This window comes from Jaculus jaculus, chromosome 11 (assembly GCF_020740685.1).
Source record: "Jaculus jaculus isolate mJacJac1 chromosome 11, mJacJac1.mat.Y.cur, whole genome shotgun sequence".
Taxonomy (NCBI): Eukaryota; Metazoa; Chordata; class Mammalia; order Rodentia; family Dipodidae; genus Jaculus; species Jaculus jaculus.
The window spans coordinates 111,808,572-111,824,419 of NC_059112.1; the positions used below are offsets into that span (position 1 = coordinate 111,808,572).

The following is a 15,848-nucleotide window of genomic DNA, read 5'->3' on the forward strand; positions in this document are numbered from 1 at the left end:
TGGATCTCTTCAGCCCCCAGATGTGTTTTTCTTCCTCCAAGTGCATATCATTTCATGCCATTCAAGTTTGAGATACGATGAGAGCTCTCAGAGCCGGGGAGATGGCTCAGTTGCAGAGTGTTTGCCTAGCATGTACAATGCCTGAAACAAAACAAACAACAACAAAAAAAAACCAAACAGGAAAAACCAAAGCTGTTCCAAGAAGTCCAAGAGACCTCGGCAGCAGCTGACATGCTCAGGTGGAGGATGCCAAAGAAAGGTCCAGCTTGACCCGACCATGGCCATCTTGGTTGTCCATCTTGACTGCCTGGTGACCCAGGCACATGTGCCAACCTTATAGGATAAACAAACTTGTTAAGGTAGCCAGCCGAGCGTTTCATGCCAGCCGCTGACGCCTGCACTGTCTTTGCATTGATGTTGGATGCACTAATGATATTTGAGAAAGCTGGGCTTCATTTTGGGTGATGTGGCCACCTTTGTCCAGCTTAGCATATAAGCCCTCCTTCCTGCTTATGCGTGTGGACATTCATTCCCTGTCTTGCTACCACCCGGGTACCCTAGGACCTGAGTTGTGTTCAGTCTTGGGCTTGCCCTCCTCTTTCTGAGGTCTCACAGCTCCAGTGGCCAAGGTGAGTTCCCAGCGTGTCTCTGAGCTGTGTTGGACAGTCCCCGCAGAGGGGAGGGGGAGTGCCTAGCCCATACAGGGACAGCGGTGACACTGCAGGGAGCCAGTTACTGACCTTTCTCTGCTGAGGTCTGAAAGCCCCCTTGCTCTCCTGGCCACATGAGGGGTGGAATGAGATGTGTTTGTGCCTAAAGTGGGGTCGTTTTAATGGCGTTCTGGGCCCATGTGAAGTCGGAGAGCTCCAAGTTTTAGCAGCACAGGGGTGCCTTCATAGGCCTGGCAGTCAGAAATGTCCATGGGACTCAGGGGGTGTGCCAGGTCCTACTAGGAGCAGTTGTGGGCTCAGGGCAGGAGACTCCAGAGGCCCACATCCTGAGCACCACCCTACCTTCAGGAAGGTCCCACCAAACCTGAGCTGTTCCTTGGACAGAGAGGCGAGAGAGGGTCTGAGGAGGTGAGCTGGGGTGGCCATTGCTGAGGAGGCTGGGCACCTCTGAGTGACAAAGGTCCTGTCCCCCCATCTCCCCTTCCCCTGCAGATGCTGTGGCTGCTGCTCCTGGCTCTGCCCTGCCTGGGAGACTCTGCACCCGAGGTCCCCTGTGAGTCAAACTCACTCAATGCCTGCTCTGCCCCAGGGCCCCCATCACAGCCTGCCACCTATTCTCCCTCGGGGGATGCATCTGGTCCACGCCCCACTCTTTGACCTGTTTATGTTGCTTTTAGCACCTGTCCTCAAAGGCAAACTGGTGGGCATCATGGGAGGCGAAGGTACCCATCAAGGGAAATGGCCATGGCAGGTCAGTTTGAGGATTTACAATTACCGCTGGGCCTACTGGGGGCACATCTGTGGAGGCTCCATCATTCACCCTCAGTGGGTGCTGACCGCCGCCCACTGCATCTTCCGGTGAGACGCAGCCCAGGGTGCTTACTGGAGGGAGGATGTGGGGGCGGGGGAGGGCTGCGCCTGAACAGCTGCCTCTGAAAGGCCGTGGTTCTATCCTTGTCCTCACTCAGGAAGGATGCCGACCCCTCAGCATACCGCATCCAGGTCGGAGAAGTGTATCTCTACACGGGGGGGAAGCTGCTCGGTATCCATCAGATCATCAGACACCCTAATGCCACCATTTCCAACCTGGGCTCTGATGTGGCCTTGCTAAGACTGGTCGCCCCGGTGGCCATGAACGACTACGTCAGGCCTGTCACTTTACCGCAACACGGAGACAACTTCACCTCAAGTGATGAGTGCTGGCTGACAGGCTGGGGCAACTATTATAGAGCAGGTAAGTGTAGCTGGGACAGAAGACGGAGGGAGAGGCACAGGCCACATTTGAGCCCCTTTCTCCCAGGGGGTCATTCATGACGACATAAGTGGGAAGTCCCTCCCACATCCCAGTTGTCACCTGGCCTTTTCTGGTTGGGTCTCTTGGCCCCTGGTCAACTTATCCACAAAGTCATAGCAAGAGGCCAGGGCAGAACTAACCTGTGCCAGCTGTCCAGCGGCTGCAGCCGCCTCCCCAGATGGTTCCCAGGCGTTGTTTCTGGGGGCATCCGACTATGATTCCTGCTCGGAGCAATCACGTGTTCCCCAAACCTCTGGGCGGGAGGTCTTCCATATGCATGTCACAGCCAGAGCCCCACAGCTCTGGGCAGCTAGAGCTGGGGGCTTCACTCAGTTGCGAGGGCCTCTGAGGGCCAGATGCGGGCAGGGTAGGGTCCTCCTCGCTCCTCCCAGCTTTGGCAGGGTGGCAGGGTGGGACGAGGGGAGGGGACGCGTGCTCTGCGGCTTGCGGCTGCGTCACGCATCTCTGCCATGTTTGCATGCAGCTCTCTTCTCTGTTTATCTCTTATAAGAATCCTTGCCGTATCCAGGTGGACTGTTTTGTGTTTTCATTGTAAAGGTCTCACTATGCAGCCCAGGCTGGCCTCGAACTCACTATTCTCCTGCTTCAGCCTCCTGACAGCTGGGACGACAGGCCTGTGTCACCACACACATCTCAGAGTGACCTCATTTTAGCCCAAAGACATCTGTTTAAAGTTTGGGGAAGGAAAGGGTTCTCTCAAATCCCATCTATAGAATCTGAGTTCATTTGGCTCAGCAGGGTTTGTAGAGATAGCTTGAGGTCATGGCCACTCCCCAGACATATGGGGAAACTGAGGCTCCAGCTGGCTCCCGGCTAGCACCACGGATCAGGGCTAGCATGGCTGGCATTAGGGCTTCTCTTGGTGATGGAGGACAAAGCCCCAGCACCTTTCTGACTCCTCACCCCTCACTCCACCCCAGTGCCCTTGCAGGCACCCTACCAGCTGCAGAAGGTGAGGATCCCGCTGCAGGACGAGCGGAGCTGTGACGAGGCTTATAGGAAGGACCCTCATTTCAGAGACAAAAGCAAGGCCATCCTCGAAGACATGCTGTGTGCTGGCAGTGAGGGTCGAGGCCCCTGCTTGGTGAGCCATTCAGCCCAGCCACGCCCCTCGGGCTCCGTGAGCTGACGGAGGGAGCCTGGATGAGGGAGTTTCTGTGCGTTCTGCCTCTGATGGGGTGTTCTCTCCCTGCAGGGTGACTCTGGGGGTCCCCTGGTATGCTGGAAGACTGACAGATGGGTTCAGGTGGGAGTGGTCAGCTGGGGAATCGAATGCTCCTTGAAGCTGCCTGCAGTCTTCGTCAGAGTCCAGAGCTACTTGGACTGGATCTATGAGTACGTTTAGACTGCTGTGCCCGCCAGCTGCTGAGCAGAGGGGTGTATGTCCCCCACTTCCTGCCTCCTCTGCTGTTTTCTTCTCCAGAAGGGCTTTCAAACCCCACCCCTGTCCTGCAGCCGTGCCACCCCCACGTCCTTCCCTGCTTGACAGGTTGGTGGAGGCCCTCAAAGTGGGGCCTTGCCTTTGTCTCATTAAAGTGGGTGAATAGCAAAGAAACAGAAGTGGTCAGAGTGGTTATTGAGGTGGGTGTGGCTGTGCAGAGGAGGGGTTGGGATGTGGTTCTGGGGCGAGGGTACAGAGAAGGGCTGGTTGGCGGCCATCATCCCCTAATACATCCCCGTGTGGGCATCTTGTCACCCAGAGACGGTGTTGATGGCACCCGGGCATTCAGGATCATTCTTCAGCTCTCTGAGTTACTTGTTCTACTAACCATCTGCTGGGTGACAGGAACTTTGTTGGCTTAAAAAAATATATATATTATCTGTTTATTTATGAGAGAGAGAGAGAGAGAAGGGGGGGGGAAGGAGAAAGGCAGAGAGAGAAAGACAGAGAGAAAGAGAGAATAGTCTCACCAGGGCTTCCAGCCCATCCAAATGAACTTCAGATGTGTGTGCAACCTTGTGTATCTGGCTTACATGGGTCCTTGGAAGTGGAACTTAGGTCCTTAGGCATTATAGGCAAATGCCTTAACTGCCAAGCCATCTCTTAAGTCTCCCCTGTTTTCTCAATCTTATTTTTTTTCTTTTTCTGTTTTGTTTTTCATGATAGGGTTTCACTGTAGTCCAGGCTCACCTGAAATTCACTATGTAGTCTCAGGGTGGCCTCGAACTCATGGCAATCCTCCTATCTCTGCCTCCCAAGTGCTGGGATTGAAGGCGTGCGCCACCACGCCTGGCTCCCCCTTTATTGATGAGGGATAATACTTTAGTCCAGGCTGATTTGGAACTCACTCTATAGGTCCAGGGTGGCCTTGAACTCATAGCAATTCCCCTACTTCTGCCTCCCAAGTGATGGGAGTAAAGGCATGTGCCACCACACCAGCTTTTTTTTTTTTTTTTTAATCTCAGGGTCAGCAGGGGATTTGTAAAAGGGGTTTGAAGTAGTGCAAGCCTACAGGCTATGTCACAGAAGGAGGACATCCTCAGAACACAGATTTGTACTCCCGAGGGTCCGTTCGTCTGGCAAGGAGAGCCCAGGCAAGTGCAAGCTCCCTGAGCATCAGGACGTGGTGTGTGCTAGTTGGAAATATCCACCTCTCTTCATAAAGAGACTGAGAGGCTGTGCCGTGAAAGTGAGGCAGTTTCTTTTCAATTCTGCAGGTCGAATGCCAACCAGAAAAAAAAAGGCAGGTTCACCTGGTAAACAAAGATGACCATTTTTTTTTGCTTGTTTTGTACTTTATTTAATTTTAATTTATTTATTTGATAGAGAGAGAGAGAGAGAAAGAGAAAGAGGAAGAGACAGAGAGAGGGAGAGAATGGGCACACCAGGGCCTCCAGCCACTGCAAACGAACTCCATACGCATGTGCCCCCTTGTGCATCTGGCTTACGTGGGTCTTGGGGAATCAAGCCGAAGTCCTTTGGCTTTGCAGGCAAATGCCTTAACCGCTAAGCCATCTCTCCAACCATTTTTTTTTTTTTTTTGTTTTTCAATTTATTTATTTGAGAGCAACAGACACAGAGAGAAAGACAGGTAGAGGGAGAGAGAGAGAATGGGCGCGCCAGGGCCTCCAGCCTCTGCAAACGAACTTCAGACGTGTGCGCCCCCTTGTGCATCTGGCTAACGTGGGACCTGGGGAACCGAGCCTGGAACCGGGGTCCTTAGGCTTCACAGGCAAGCGCTTAACTGCTACGCCATCTCTCCAGCCCCCATGTTTGTTTTTTAAGGTAGGGTTTCACTTAAGCTCAGGCTGACCTGAAATTCAGTACATATTCTTGGGGGTGGCCTTGAACTCATGGTGATCCTCCCACCTCTGCCTCCTGAGTGCATGGATTAAAGGCATGTGCCACCACGCCAAGCACAAAGATGGCCATTTAAAAATATTGTAATCATTTATTTATTTGGGAAAGATATATATATGTGTGTGTATCTTATCTATCTATCTATCTATCTATCTATCTATCTATCTATCTATCTATCTATCTATCTAGAGAAAGAGAGAGAGAGAGAGAGAGAGAGAGAGAGAGAGAAAATGGCATGCTAGGGCCTCCAGCCACTGTAAACGAGCTCCAGAGGCATGCACCACTTTGTGTATTTGCATTTGGCTTACATGGATAATATAGAATCAAACCTGGGTCCTTAGGCTTTGTAGGCCAAGTGCCTTAACCATCTCGCCAGCTCAAAAATGGCCATTTTTATAATTTTCTTTTTAAATATTTTATTAATTATTTGTAAACAGAGATGGGATGAGCACACTAGGGCCTCATGCTACTGCAAATAAACTCCAGAGGCGTGTGCCACTTTGTGCATCTGGCATTATGTGGGTCCTGGGGAATCGGACCCAGGCTGTCAGGCTTTGTAAGCAAGTGTCTTTAACCACTGAGCCATCTCTCTAGCTCCATTATATATATATATATATAATTGTAAACAATATTGCATGGTAATTCCCCCCTTCCCCCACTTTCTCCTTTGAAACTCCACTCTCCATCATTTCCCCGCCCCCTCTCAATCAGGCTCTCTCTTTTTTTTTTTTTTTAAATTTTATTTATTTATTTGAGAGCGACAGACACAGAGAGAAAGACAGATAGAGGGAGAGAGAGAATGGGCACGCCAGGGCTTCCAGCCTCTGCAAACGAACTCCAGACGCGTGCGCCCCCTTGTGCATTTGGCTAACGTGGGACCTGGGGAACCGAGCCTCGAACCGGGGTCCTTAGGCTTCACAGGCAAGCGCTTAACCGCTACGCCATCTCTCCAGCCCCAGGCTCTCTTTTTTTGATGTCATCATCTTTTCCTCCTATTATGATGGTCTTGTGTTGGTAGTGTCAGGCACTGTGAAGGACCACATATTTCTGTCTTATTTTTAAAAAATATTTTATTCGTATTTATTTGAGAGAGACAGTGAGACAGGTGAGAGAGAGAATGGGCATGTCAGGGCCTCCAGCTACTGCAAACTCCAGATGCATGTACCACCTTGTGCATCTGGCTCACATGGGCCCTGGGGAATCAAATCTGGAACCTTAGGTTTTACAGGCAAGTGTCTTAACTGTTAAGCCATCTCTCCAACCCCTGAGTTAATTAAAAAAAAACAAAACACCTTTTTATTTGAGACAGAGAGGGAGACAGAAAGAGAGGGAACGAGAAGTTAGAGGGAGAATGGGCATGCCCGGGCCTCTGGCCATGTCACCCCACTTTTATAATTTTCTAAGCACAGTCCCTTCCTCCTTTTCCCCATTAGCTGTGTACTCAGGGAGGTACAATCTTCCCCATTTTCTGGTGTAATTCCCTTCCTGAGTCTGTCCAGTTTCTTTGTGAAGCTTGACTTAGCTCTGTTCTGCATTCTAAGACAGGAGGACTTATCTAGGTCTCCTGGCTTCAAGGCCACAGGCCCTTCCGGAACTCACCATGCATCACTGCGGATGGCTTTTCAGGTCTGGGGCCCGACAAAAGAATTTGGGTGGAAGGGGACTTAACATTCCCTGCTTGTTTGTACTCTTGCGGTTTGAAAGTCAAGTCTTGTTTAAGGCATTTTATTGAAAATGGACGAATAGGGCTGAAGAGATGGCTCAGTGCTTAGACACTTGTTTGAAATTGGACCAATACATCTCCCACATTGTATGTGTAAGCAGGGCTTCAGGTGACAGCCAGGGAAATGAGTATGGTGTGGCACTCCAGGTCAGAGGGTGAGAAGACCAGATGTCCTTACTCTCCTTTGCTGTGTTCTTAGAATTTTAGGGTGACCTTAGGTTGTGTACACTATGAAGCTCCTTCCATGGTGAGGAAGCAGCAGCAGTAATATCGGGGCTCCTGTCAGTCAGAAGGGGCTGGTCCTGGTCTCCGCAGCTGTGCTTCACCACAGCATGTTGGACAGGCCCAGGAGAGCTATTTATCTTCCCCCTGGTTCTGACCCTGCTCCTCGCCCTTCACACCACCCAGGAGACCAGCGGGGGGAGGGGGACAGGGCTCACAGTTGGATTTCCCCATTCCCATCCAAAGGATGTGCATGCCAGGATGTGTGTATGAGTGTGAGAAGGCTGAATGCACCATCCTGCCACCTGAGACAGAGCAGGGAGGTCCTGCCCCATGCTTAGCCAGTGGCCTGAGTCTTGTGCATCATTTTTACAATAAGATGCTGTTCTCATGCTGGAATAAGATATGGCTTATGGGTTCCAAGCCACGTTATGGCAGGCTTTAAACAGATGTGTTGCAGTCAGGTTCACAGTGCTGGCAGAAATCACTTGTCCTGCCTGGGGAAATGGCTTAGCGGTTAAGACGTTTGCCTGCAAAGCCTGAGGACACTGGTTCGGTTCACCAGGACCCACGTAAACCAGATGTACAAGGGGGTGCAGGTGTCTGGAGTTCATTTGCTGTGGCTGGAGGTCCTGGCATGCCAATTCTCTCTTTTTCTCTGCCTCTTCCTTTCTCTCTCTCTCTCTCTAGCTCTCTCAAATAAATAAATTAAATATTTAAAAAATAATAAAAAGAAATCACCCATCCAAGAGCAGCTTTTGGGTAATGGGTTTATTTTGACTTATAGACTCTAGGGGAAGCTCCCTGATGGCAGAGGAAAATGATGGCATGCGCAGAGGGTGGACATCACCCCCTGGCCAATGTAAGATAGTGAACAGGAACAGGAAAGTGTGCCAAACACTGGCAAGGGGAAACTGGCTGTACCACCTTTAAGCCCGTTTCCCACAATACACCGCCTCCAGGAAGCTTTAATTTCCAATTGCCATCAGCTGGGAACTTAGCACTCAGAACAGCCCAGTTCATTGGGAACACCTGAACCAAACCACCAAAAGATGCTTATATCAGGCAACAACTCAAAGTTTCCATCTCCTGCTTGAATGCATATACACCCCATGCTGGTCTTGAATTTGTGGCAATTCTCCTTCAGCCACTAGAGTGCTGAGATATAGGCATGCACCATCATGCCTGTCTTGACCTTTCAGACCTTATAAAACAGGTGTTTGGCTGGAGAGATGGCTTAGCAGCTAAGGCGCTTGCCTGCAAAGCCTAAGCACCCAGGTTTGATTCCCCAGAACTCACATCAGCCAGATGCACAAGGTGGCACATATGTCTGGAATTCATTTGCAGTGGCTGGAAACCCTGGTGTACCCATTCTCTTTGCTGTGAAATAAATAAATAAAATAAAATAAAATATTTTTCAAAAAAGAGTTGTGGGGCTAAGTTGCTAAGGCTGGATGTGGGCAGGTAGTGCCTCTTGGGCAGCTCCTTCAGACACTGCCCACACCCTGTGTCTCCATGCTGATGTCCCTCTGCCTATCTGAGATATCATCATCATTTCTCTTAAATTAAAAAATTATTATTATATATATATATATACACATACATACATATATATGTATATGTATATATATACATACATACATACAGATATATATGTATATGTGTGGGTGTGTATGTGTATATATAACAAAACAAAACAAAAAACCCAGGGAGGGCCGGAGAGATGGCTCAGCAGTTAAGGCACTTGCCTGCAAAAGTCTAATGACTCAAGGTTCCATTTCCTGGTGCCTAACGTTAAGCCAGATGCACAATGGGGCAAAAGCATTCTTTTGCGGCAGCTAGAGACTCTGGTGTGTCCATATTCTCTCCGTGTTTGCAAATAAATAAATAAATAAAAATAAAAAATTAATAGGGAGCACACACAATGGTGCACACTTGTTTTAGAGAGAGAGAGAGAGAGAGAGAGAGAGAGAGAGAGAGAGAGAGAAGGAATTGGCACATCAGGGCCTTAGACACTGAAATCAAACTCCAGATGCTTGTGCCATGTAGTGGGCATGTGCAACCTTGCGCTTACCTCATCTTTGTGCGTCTGGCTAAGGTTGGATCTGGAGAGCTGAACATGGGTCCTTAGGTGTTGCAGGCAAGTGCTTTAAATGCTAAGCCTTCTTGCCAGTCTGGTGCACACTTTTAATTTCAGAATTTGGGAGGTGAAGATAGGAGGACTGTCTTGAGTTTGAAGCCAGCCTGGGACTACAGAGTACAGGTCCGTCTGGGCTAGTGTGAGACCCTGTTTCAAAAACACAAACAAGACTGCTGGTTAAGATGGCGTCTGCCTAACCATGCTGCACCTCCCTGGGGAAAGAAGGATAGACACAGGTCCTAGGGAGAGAACCACCCCATCATACCTCAAAAGAGCCCCAACTGAAACTAAGAATAATTGAGGAAACAAGCAAGAGTGCTGTTTTCTTGGTGAACCTGGTACCAGCACAAGGGTGAAGGAGATAGACACAGAGAACACTCAATTCCTACCAAACCAGATATCCAGAGACACAGAGGCCCCCAAGACCTCATCACTGAAGCAGACCGAAAATGAACTCAACATGGCGCAGGGAAATTTGCGGAAGAGGGGGCAGAAAGAATGTCAGAGCCACATGATGGGTCATGATACACAGGGACATTGCCTCCTACTTATAACTGATGGCTAGCCCCACAATGCATGACCCATATACCCCAATGAGGAGGGTCTCTGTGGAGGGGGGAGGACAGGGAAAAGGCTAACAGTGGTATCAACTTGAATGTATTCACTGAATACAAAACTAATATAAAAAAAGTAAAAAAAAAACAAAAACAAAAACCAAAACTTCTAGGCGTGGTGGCGCACGCTTTTAATCCCAGCACTCAGGAGGCAGAGGTAGGAGGATCGCCATGAGTTTGAGGCCACCCTGAGACTCCATAGTGAATTCCAGGTCAGCCTGGGCCAGAGTGATACCCTACCTCGAAAAAAACAAAAAATAAAAATGTAAAAAAATAAAAAACTAAGAAAAAAAGAACTATCTAGGAATTAATAACTGTCAAAAGTAAACATAAAAGAAATGATAATTATAAATACATGTATATATATTAAAAAAAAACAAAAATAAAACCAGCAAAACCCCCCTAAAATCTGGCTGGAGAGATTGCTCAGTGGTTAAAGCTACTTGCTTGCAAAGCCTGTGAACCTGGGTTTGAGTGCCTAGTACCCACCTAAAGCCAGATGCACAAAGTGGCACATGAGTCTGAAGCTCATTTGTATGAGCAAGAAGTCCTGGCACCATTCTTTCTCTCTCTCCCCCGTAGTAAATAAATAACAACCCTTAAAAAACCCCAAACAACAGCGGACAGGTTGCTAGGGCTGGCTGTTTTTCTCAGTCGTGAGTGCTTGTTTAGCATAATCCCCAGCATCACAAAACATTAAAAAAAAAAAAAAGCCCGAACTTTTTTTTTTTTTTTTTTTTTTTTTTTTTGAGGCAGGGTTTTGCTCCAATACTCTAGTCTAGGCTGACCTGAAGTTCATTATTTCATCTCAGGATGGTCTTGAACGCAATGGGGATCCTTCTATCTATGCCTCCCAAGTGCTGGGATTAAAGCCGCATGTCTCCATGCCTAGCTTTTTTCTTTCTTTCTTTTAAAAAATATTTTATTTATTTACTTGCTAGCAGAGAGAGAGAGAGAGGGAGAGTGAGAGAGAGAAAGAGATACAGAGAGAATGGGCATGCCAGGCCCTCCAGCTGCTGCAAACAAACTCCAGACACATGCACCACTATGCATTTGGCATTACCTGGGCATTGGGGAATTGAACCCTGGTTGTTAGGCTATGCAGGCTAGTGCCTTAACCTGTGAACCATCTCTTCAGCCCTCTTTTTTTTTTTTTTTTTCTCCTCATTTTTTTCAAGGTAGGCTCTTACTGTAGCTCAGGCTGACCTAGAATTCAATATGTAGTTTCAAGGTGGCCTCAAACTCACAGTGATACTCCTACCTCTGCTTCCTGAGTGCTGAGATTAAAGGCGTGCACCACCACGCCCAGCTTTTTCCAGACCTCTTTTTTTTTTAAATTATTTATTTGAGAGAGAGAGAGAAAGAGAGAGAGAGGGAGAGAGAGAGGCAGATAGAGAGAATGAGTACAACTGCAAATGAACTCCAGACACATGCGCCACATTGTGTATCTGGTTTACGTGGGTACTGGGGAATCAAAACTGGGTCCTTAGGATTTGCAGGCAAGCACCTTAACCACTGAGCAATCACTATAGCTCTTTTTATTTTATTTTATTATTTTTTATTAACAACTTCCATGATTGTAAACAATATCCCATGGTAATGCCCTCCCTCCCCCATTTTTCCCTTTGAAACTCCACTCTCCATCATATCCCCTCCCCCTCTCAATCAGTCTGTATTTTATTTTGATGTCATGATCTTTTCCTCCTATTATGATGGTCCTGTGTAGGTAGTGTCAGGCACTGTGAGGTCATGGATATCCAGGCCATTTTCTGTCTGGGGGAGCACGTTGTAAAGAGTCCTACCCTTTCTTTGGCTCTTACATTCTTTCTGCCACTTCCTCCAAAATGGACCCTGAGCTTTGGAAGGTGTGATAGAAATATTGCAGTGCTGAGCACTCCTCTGTCATCCCAAGGTCACTGCCATCTGAAAAGAGAAGGTTCTCTAACAAAAACGAGAGTAGCATTAATATACGGGTATGGACATTTAGAGAAGTGTTTACTGGGCAGTTTGATGTCTACAGCTCTTTTTTTTTTTCTTTTTTGGGGTAGAGTCTCACTTTAGCCCAGACTGACCTGGAACTCACTCTGTAGTTCCAGGCTGGCCTCAAATTAACAGTGATCCTCTTACCTCTGCCTCTCAAGTGCTGGGATTAAAGTGTGCACCACCATACCTGGATGCATTAAAAATATTTTATTTATTTATTTTGAGAGACATTGAGAGAGAAAGAGAGAGAGGGAAAGAGGCAGAAAGAGAGAGAGAGGAAGAATGGGTGCTCCGGGGCCTCTAGTCACTGCAAATGAATTCCCAACACATACACCACCTTGTACATGTGGCTTACATGGGTCCTGAGGAATTGAATCTGGGTCCTTAGAATTCACAGGCTTAGCCTTAGCCACTAAGCAATTTCTCCAGCTCTATTTTTTTTTTTTTTTTTTTTTGAGGTAAGGTCTCGCTCTAGCTCTGGAATTCATTATGTAGTCTCATGGTGGCCTCGAACTCATGGCAATCCTCCTTCCTGTGCCTCCTGAGTGCTGGGATTAAAGGCATGCACCATCATGCCCGGCTTTACTTTTTTTTTTTTTAAATTTATTTATTTGAGAGCGACAGACATAGAGAGAAAGACAGATAGAGGGAGAGAGAGAGAATGGCGCGCCAGGGCCTCCAGCCACTGCAAACGAACTCCAGACGCGTGCGCCCCCTTGTGCATCTGGCTAACGTGGGACCTGGGGAACCGAGCCTCGAACCGGGGTCCTTAGGCTTCACAAACAAGTGCTTAACAGCTGAGCCATCTCTCCAGCCCTACTTTTTTTTTTATTGACAAGTTCTTACTCTGTAACCTAGTCTGGCCTAGCACTCACTATATAGCCTGGGTTGGCCTCAATCTCATGGCCAGCCTTCAGTCTCCTGGGTGCTGAGATTACAGGTGTGCCATCACGCCTGGCTCCATGACAGAATACGTGGGTCAAAGGCTGGGTGTGGTGGCACATGCCTTTAATCCCAGCACTTGGGAGGCAGAAGTAGGAGGATCACCATGATTTGAGAGATTATATAATGAATTCCAGGTCAGCCTGGGCTACAGTGAGACCCTACCTCGAAAAACAAAACAAACAAACAAACAAAAAAAGATGGAAATAAGATGCTTAGACTACCAATGGTGACAATTCAACGTTGGTCCCCATGGAAGCACAGTTGTACGTCCCTCCCTGCCCACCTCAACTCTGAAAAAGAGCAGAGGACGATAAGAACGAATGCTCTATGTAGCCCAGAGTGGCCTTGAACTCCAAACCCTGCTGCCTCAGCCTCTGGAGTGCTAGATCACAGGCAAGAGCTGTACAAGATTACATGTAATGTTCACACACAAGGTTTTACAGAGAAATCAGCAACGGATTGTAGAACATAGACCTAAACGTACCTGAAGAATGTGGCTCTGGATACGGGCACTCCATCCCACAGGCAAAGGATAATGCCAGAGAGACAGCAGCAAGGTTTGCTGAGCGCAGCAACCTGACTTTTAAGCCCTTGTATAGATTTGTGGAAGCTGAAAGTTATTGTTAAGCTATTAATTACAAAGAAAGTTCACCTTTGGTTCTAAGACACAGTAGAAATCCCCAAGACAATCCTTAAGACTGGGGATGGAACTTCGTAGTCAAGGAGTGCCTTGCACGTACCTGGCCCTGGTTTGGTCCCTAGCATTGCAAAAACAGAAAAAAACACAGACAAGAAAATCCTTAGGTAGAATCACATTTTGTTGTCACAAAACTTTGGGAATTCAAAGTGCTCAGCATTTAATTTTTCTTCTCTTTGTGACATTTCTTTCCTTCTTCCCTTCCTTCTTTTCCTCCCTCCCTCCCTCCTTCCTTTTTTTTTCCCCTGGAGGTAGAGTCTTACTCTAGCCCAGGCTGACCTGGAATTAGTCTTAGAGTGGCCTCTAACTCACAGAAATCCTCCCACCTCAGTCTCCCAAGTGCTGGGATTAAAGGTGTATGCCACCACACCTTTCATCCTTCCTTCCTTCCTTATTTATTTATTTATTTTTTTGAGATAGGGTCTCACTCTCTAGCCCAGGCTGACCTGGAATTCACTATGTAGTCTAGGGTGGCTGCTGCAAACAAACTTCCGATGCATATACCACCTTGTGCATCTTGATTACATGGGTCCTGGGGATTTGAACCTGAGTCCTTTGGCTTTGCAGGTAAGTGCCTTAACTGTGTATCTAAGGATGAACTTGAACTTCTGATCCTCTTGTCTCTGCCTCCCGAGTGCTGGGTATACAAGCATTTGCCACCGTATCCGGTTTAACCAATGTTAGGGATCGAACCCAGGGCTTTGTGCATGCTCAACAGGCACTTCACCAAGGAGTTACATCTCTAGCATTGTTTTCTTTTTAAGTAACTTATTTTAAGATGGATAAAACTGGGTTGCTTTGGGGACAAAAAGAAGTCTTGATGATGAGTTAAAGATTAAAATTATTGTCAAAGTTAAGGTGTGTGGGACTGAGAAGACGGCTCAGTGGGCAAAGTGATTACTGTGCAACTGTGAGCATCTGAGCTCCAGTCCCAGATCTCATCTTGAAGCTGTGGAGGGTTCCTGTAATCCCCATGGGCCTAGGATGAGAAGGGATGTGTGACAGGAGGATTTTCTGGAAACTTCCAAATGGAGTAACAGAGTGAACAATGAGCAACACTGCCTGCAGACCAGGTAGAAGGTGAGGGCCCACCCAAAAGTTGCTTTCTGACCTCCACATGTACAGCATGGCACTCTTTCGCCTGTTCTCACATGTGCACGTAACTAACACACACGCGTGCGCGTGCACACACAAAGTAAATAAATCATAAAAAATTGAAAAGCTTAGATTGCATGGTTGTTTTCCCAAAACATCTATCAGATCACCTGCATGGCATTCTTGTGGTGGAGGTTGAACTTCCTAACCTCAGGATTATGTGACTTTCAGGAACAGGTTATCAACAGTCATGTCGTTCACAACATTTGCCAAAGAAATCACTCTCCAGATTTGTCCAGACTTTGGAGCACTAACTACCCTTGTACCCATATGCACCGTTACCCACTGTATCTTGTCCAGCAGAAACACAGCGTGTCTCTAGATGAACGAGGGAAACCTTGGTCCTTAGTGTAGCTTCTCCTTCGTGCCTGAGTGGGTGTGAAATGAATACAGCAATTTTGCCAGACTGAAGTGAGCGACAGGACACAGTGTCATCTCAAAAAGTAAGGTCAGGGATGGCCAGGACAAGAGCCCTGCCCACCAGAAGCCTCAAGGATTCAAATCTACCTCAGAGAAACTGGGCGTAGGAGCTCACACCTGTAACCCCAGCATTCGGGGGCTCAAGTAGAGGGTCACTGAGTTTGAGGCCAGCCCGGGCTGCCGCGTGAGGTCCTGTCTGAAAAACTGAATGGAAACAAAAGTTTCATTGGAGCAAGAAGGAGCATTGAATCAAACCCAGGCATGCGTAAGAATGGCAGCTCTCCAAGCAAGGTTACAAGGCATGGAGAGCTTAATATGTAGTCATGTGAATGGAAGAAATGTCACCCAGTCCACATGCATAAGTTCCAGCTATACCAGAGCTCTTAACGAGAAAGGGAACCTTAGCAATATTTACAAGGGGGCATTATGAAACGCCCGTGTCTTCGATAACAAGGTGTCTTTCTGGGGTAGTACTGAGTGGTCTGCCACTGGGCTAGAGCCCCAGCCCAGATGGTTCTTGAAGAGAATATGAACCTGAAGCGACCAAAGGAAGACTTGCCTTTGAGTGTGTTTAAATCTAAACGGAGTGACAGACACCCATGTTGAGACAAGCCACAGATGGGAGGGGACAAGACGTTTGCAATTTATAAAAGCTCAAGTAC

At 47.8% G+C, this 15,848-nt stretch overlaps 1 protein-coding gene across 1 annotated transcript; it reads left to right on the plus strand.

The window, feature by feature from the left end:
- The first annotated feature begins 277 nt into the window (after positions 1-277).
- Positions 278-3,331, plus strand: LOC123464431 (serine protease 28-like). Its single transcript, XM_045161308.1, has 6 exons — positions 278-310; positions 1,164-1,224; positions 1,349-1,529; positions 1,640-1,905; positions 2,907-3,070; positions 3,182-3,331. Exons 1-6 carry the CDS (start codon positions 278-280, stop codon positions 3,329-3,331), a joined length of 855 nt encoding a protein of 284 aa, XP_045017243.1.
- Positions 3,332-15,848: the final 12,517 nt, after the last annotated feature.

Bases quoted from the DNA above. Each gene is read 5' to 3' on its own strand.
- LOC123464431 (XM_045161308.1), top strand. From the start codon at position 278: ATGGCCATCTTGGTTGTCCATCTTGACTGCCTG. The intron at 1,225-1,348 runs GTGAGTCAAACT...TGTTGCTTTTAG, and splicing joins CTCTGCACCCGAGGTCCCCT to CACCTGTCCTCAAAGGCAAA. The intron at 1,906-2,906 runs GTAAGTGTAGCT...ACTCCACCCCAG, and splicing joins GGGCAACTATTATAGAGCAG to TGCCCTTGCAGGCACCCTAC.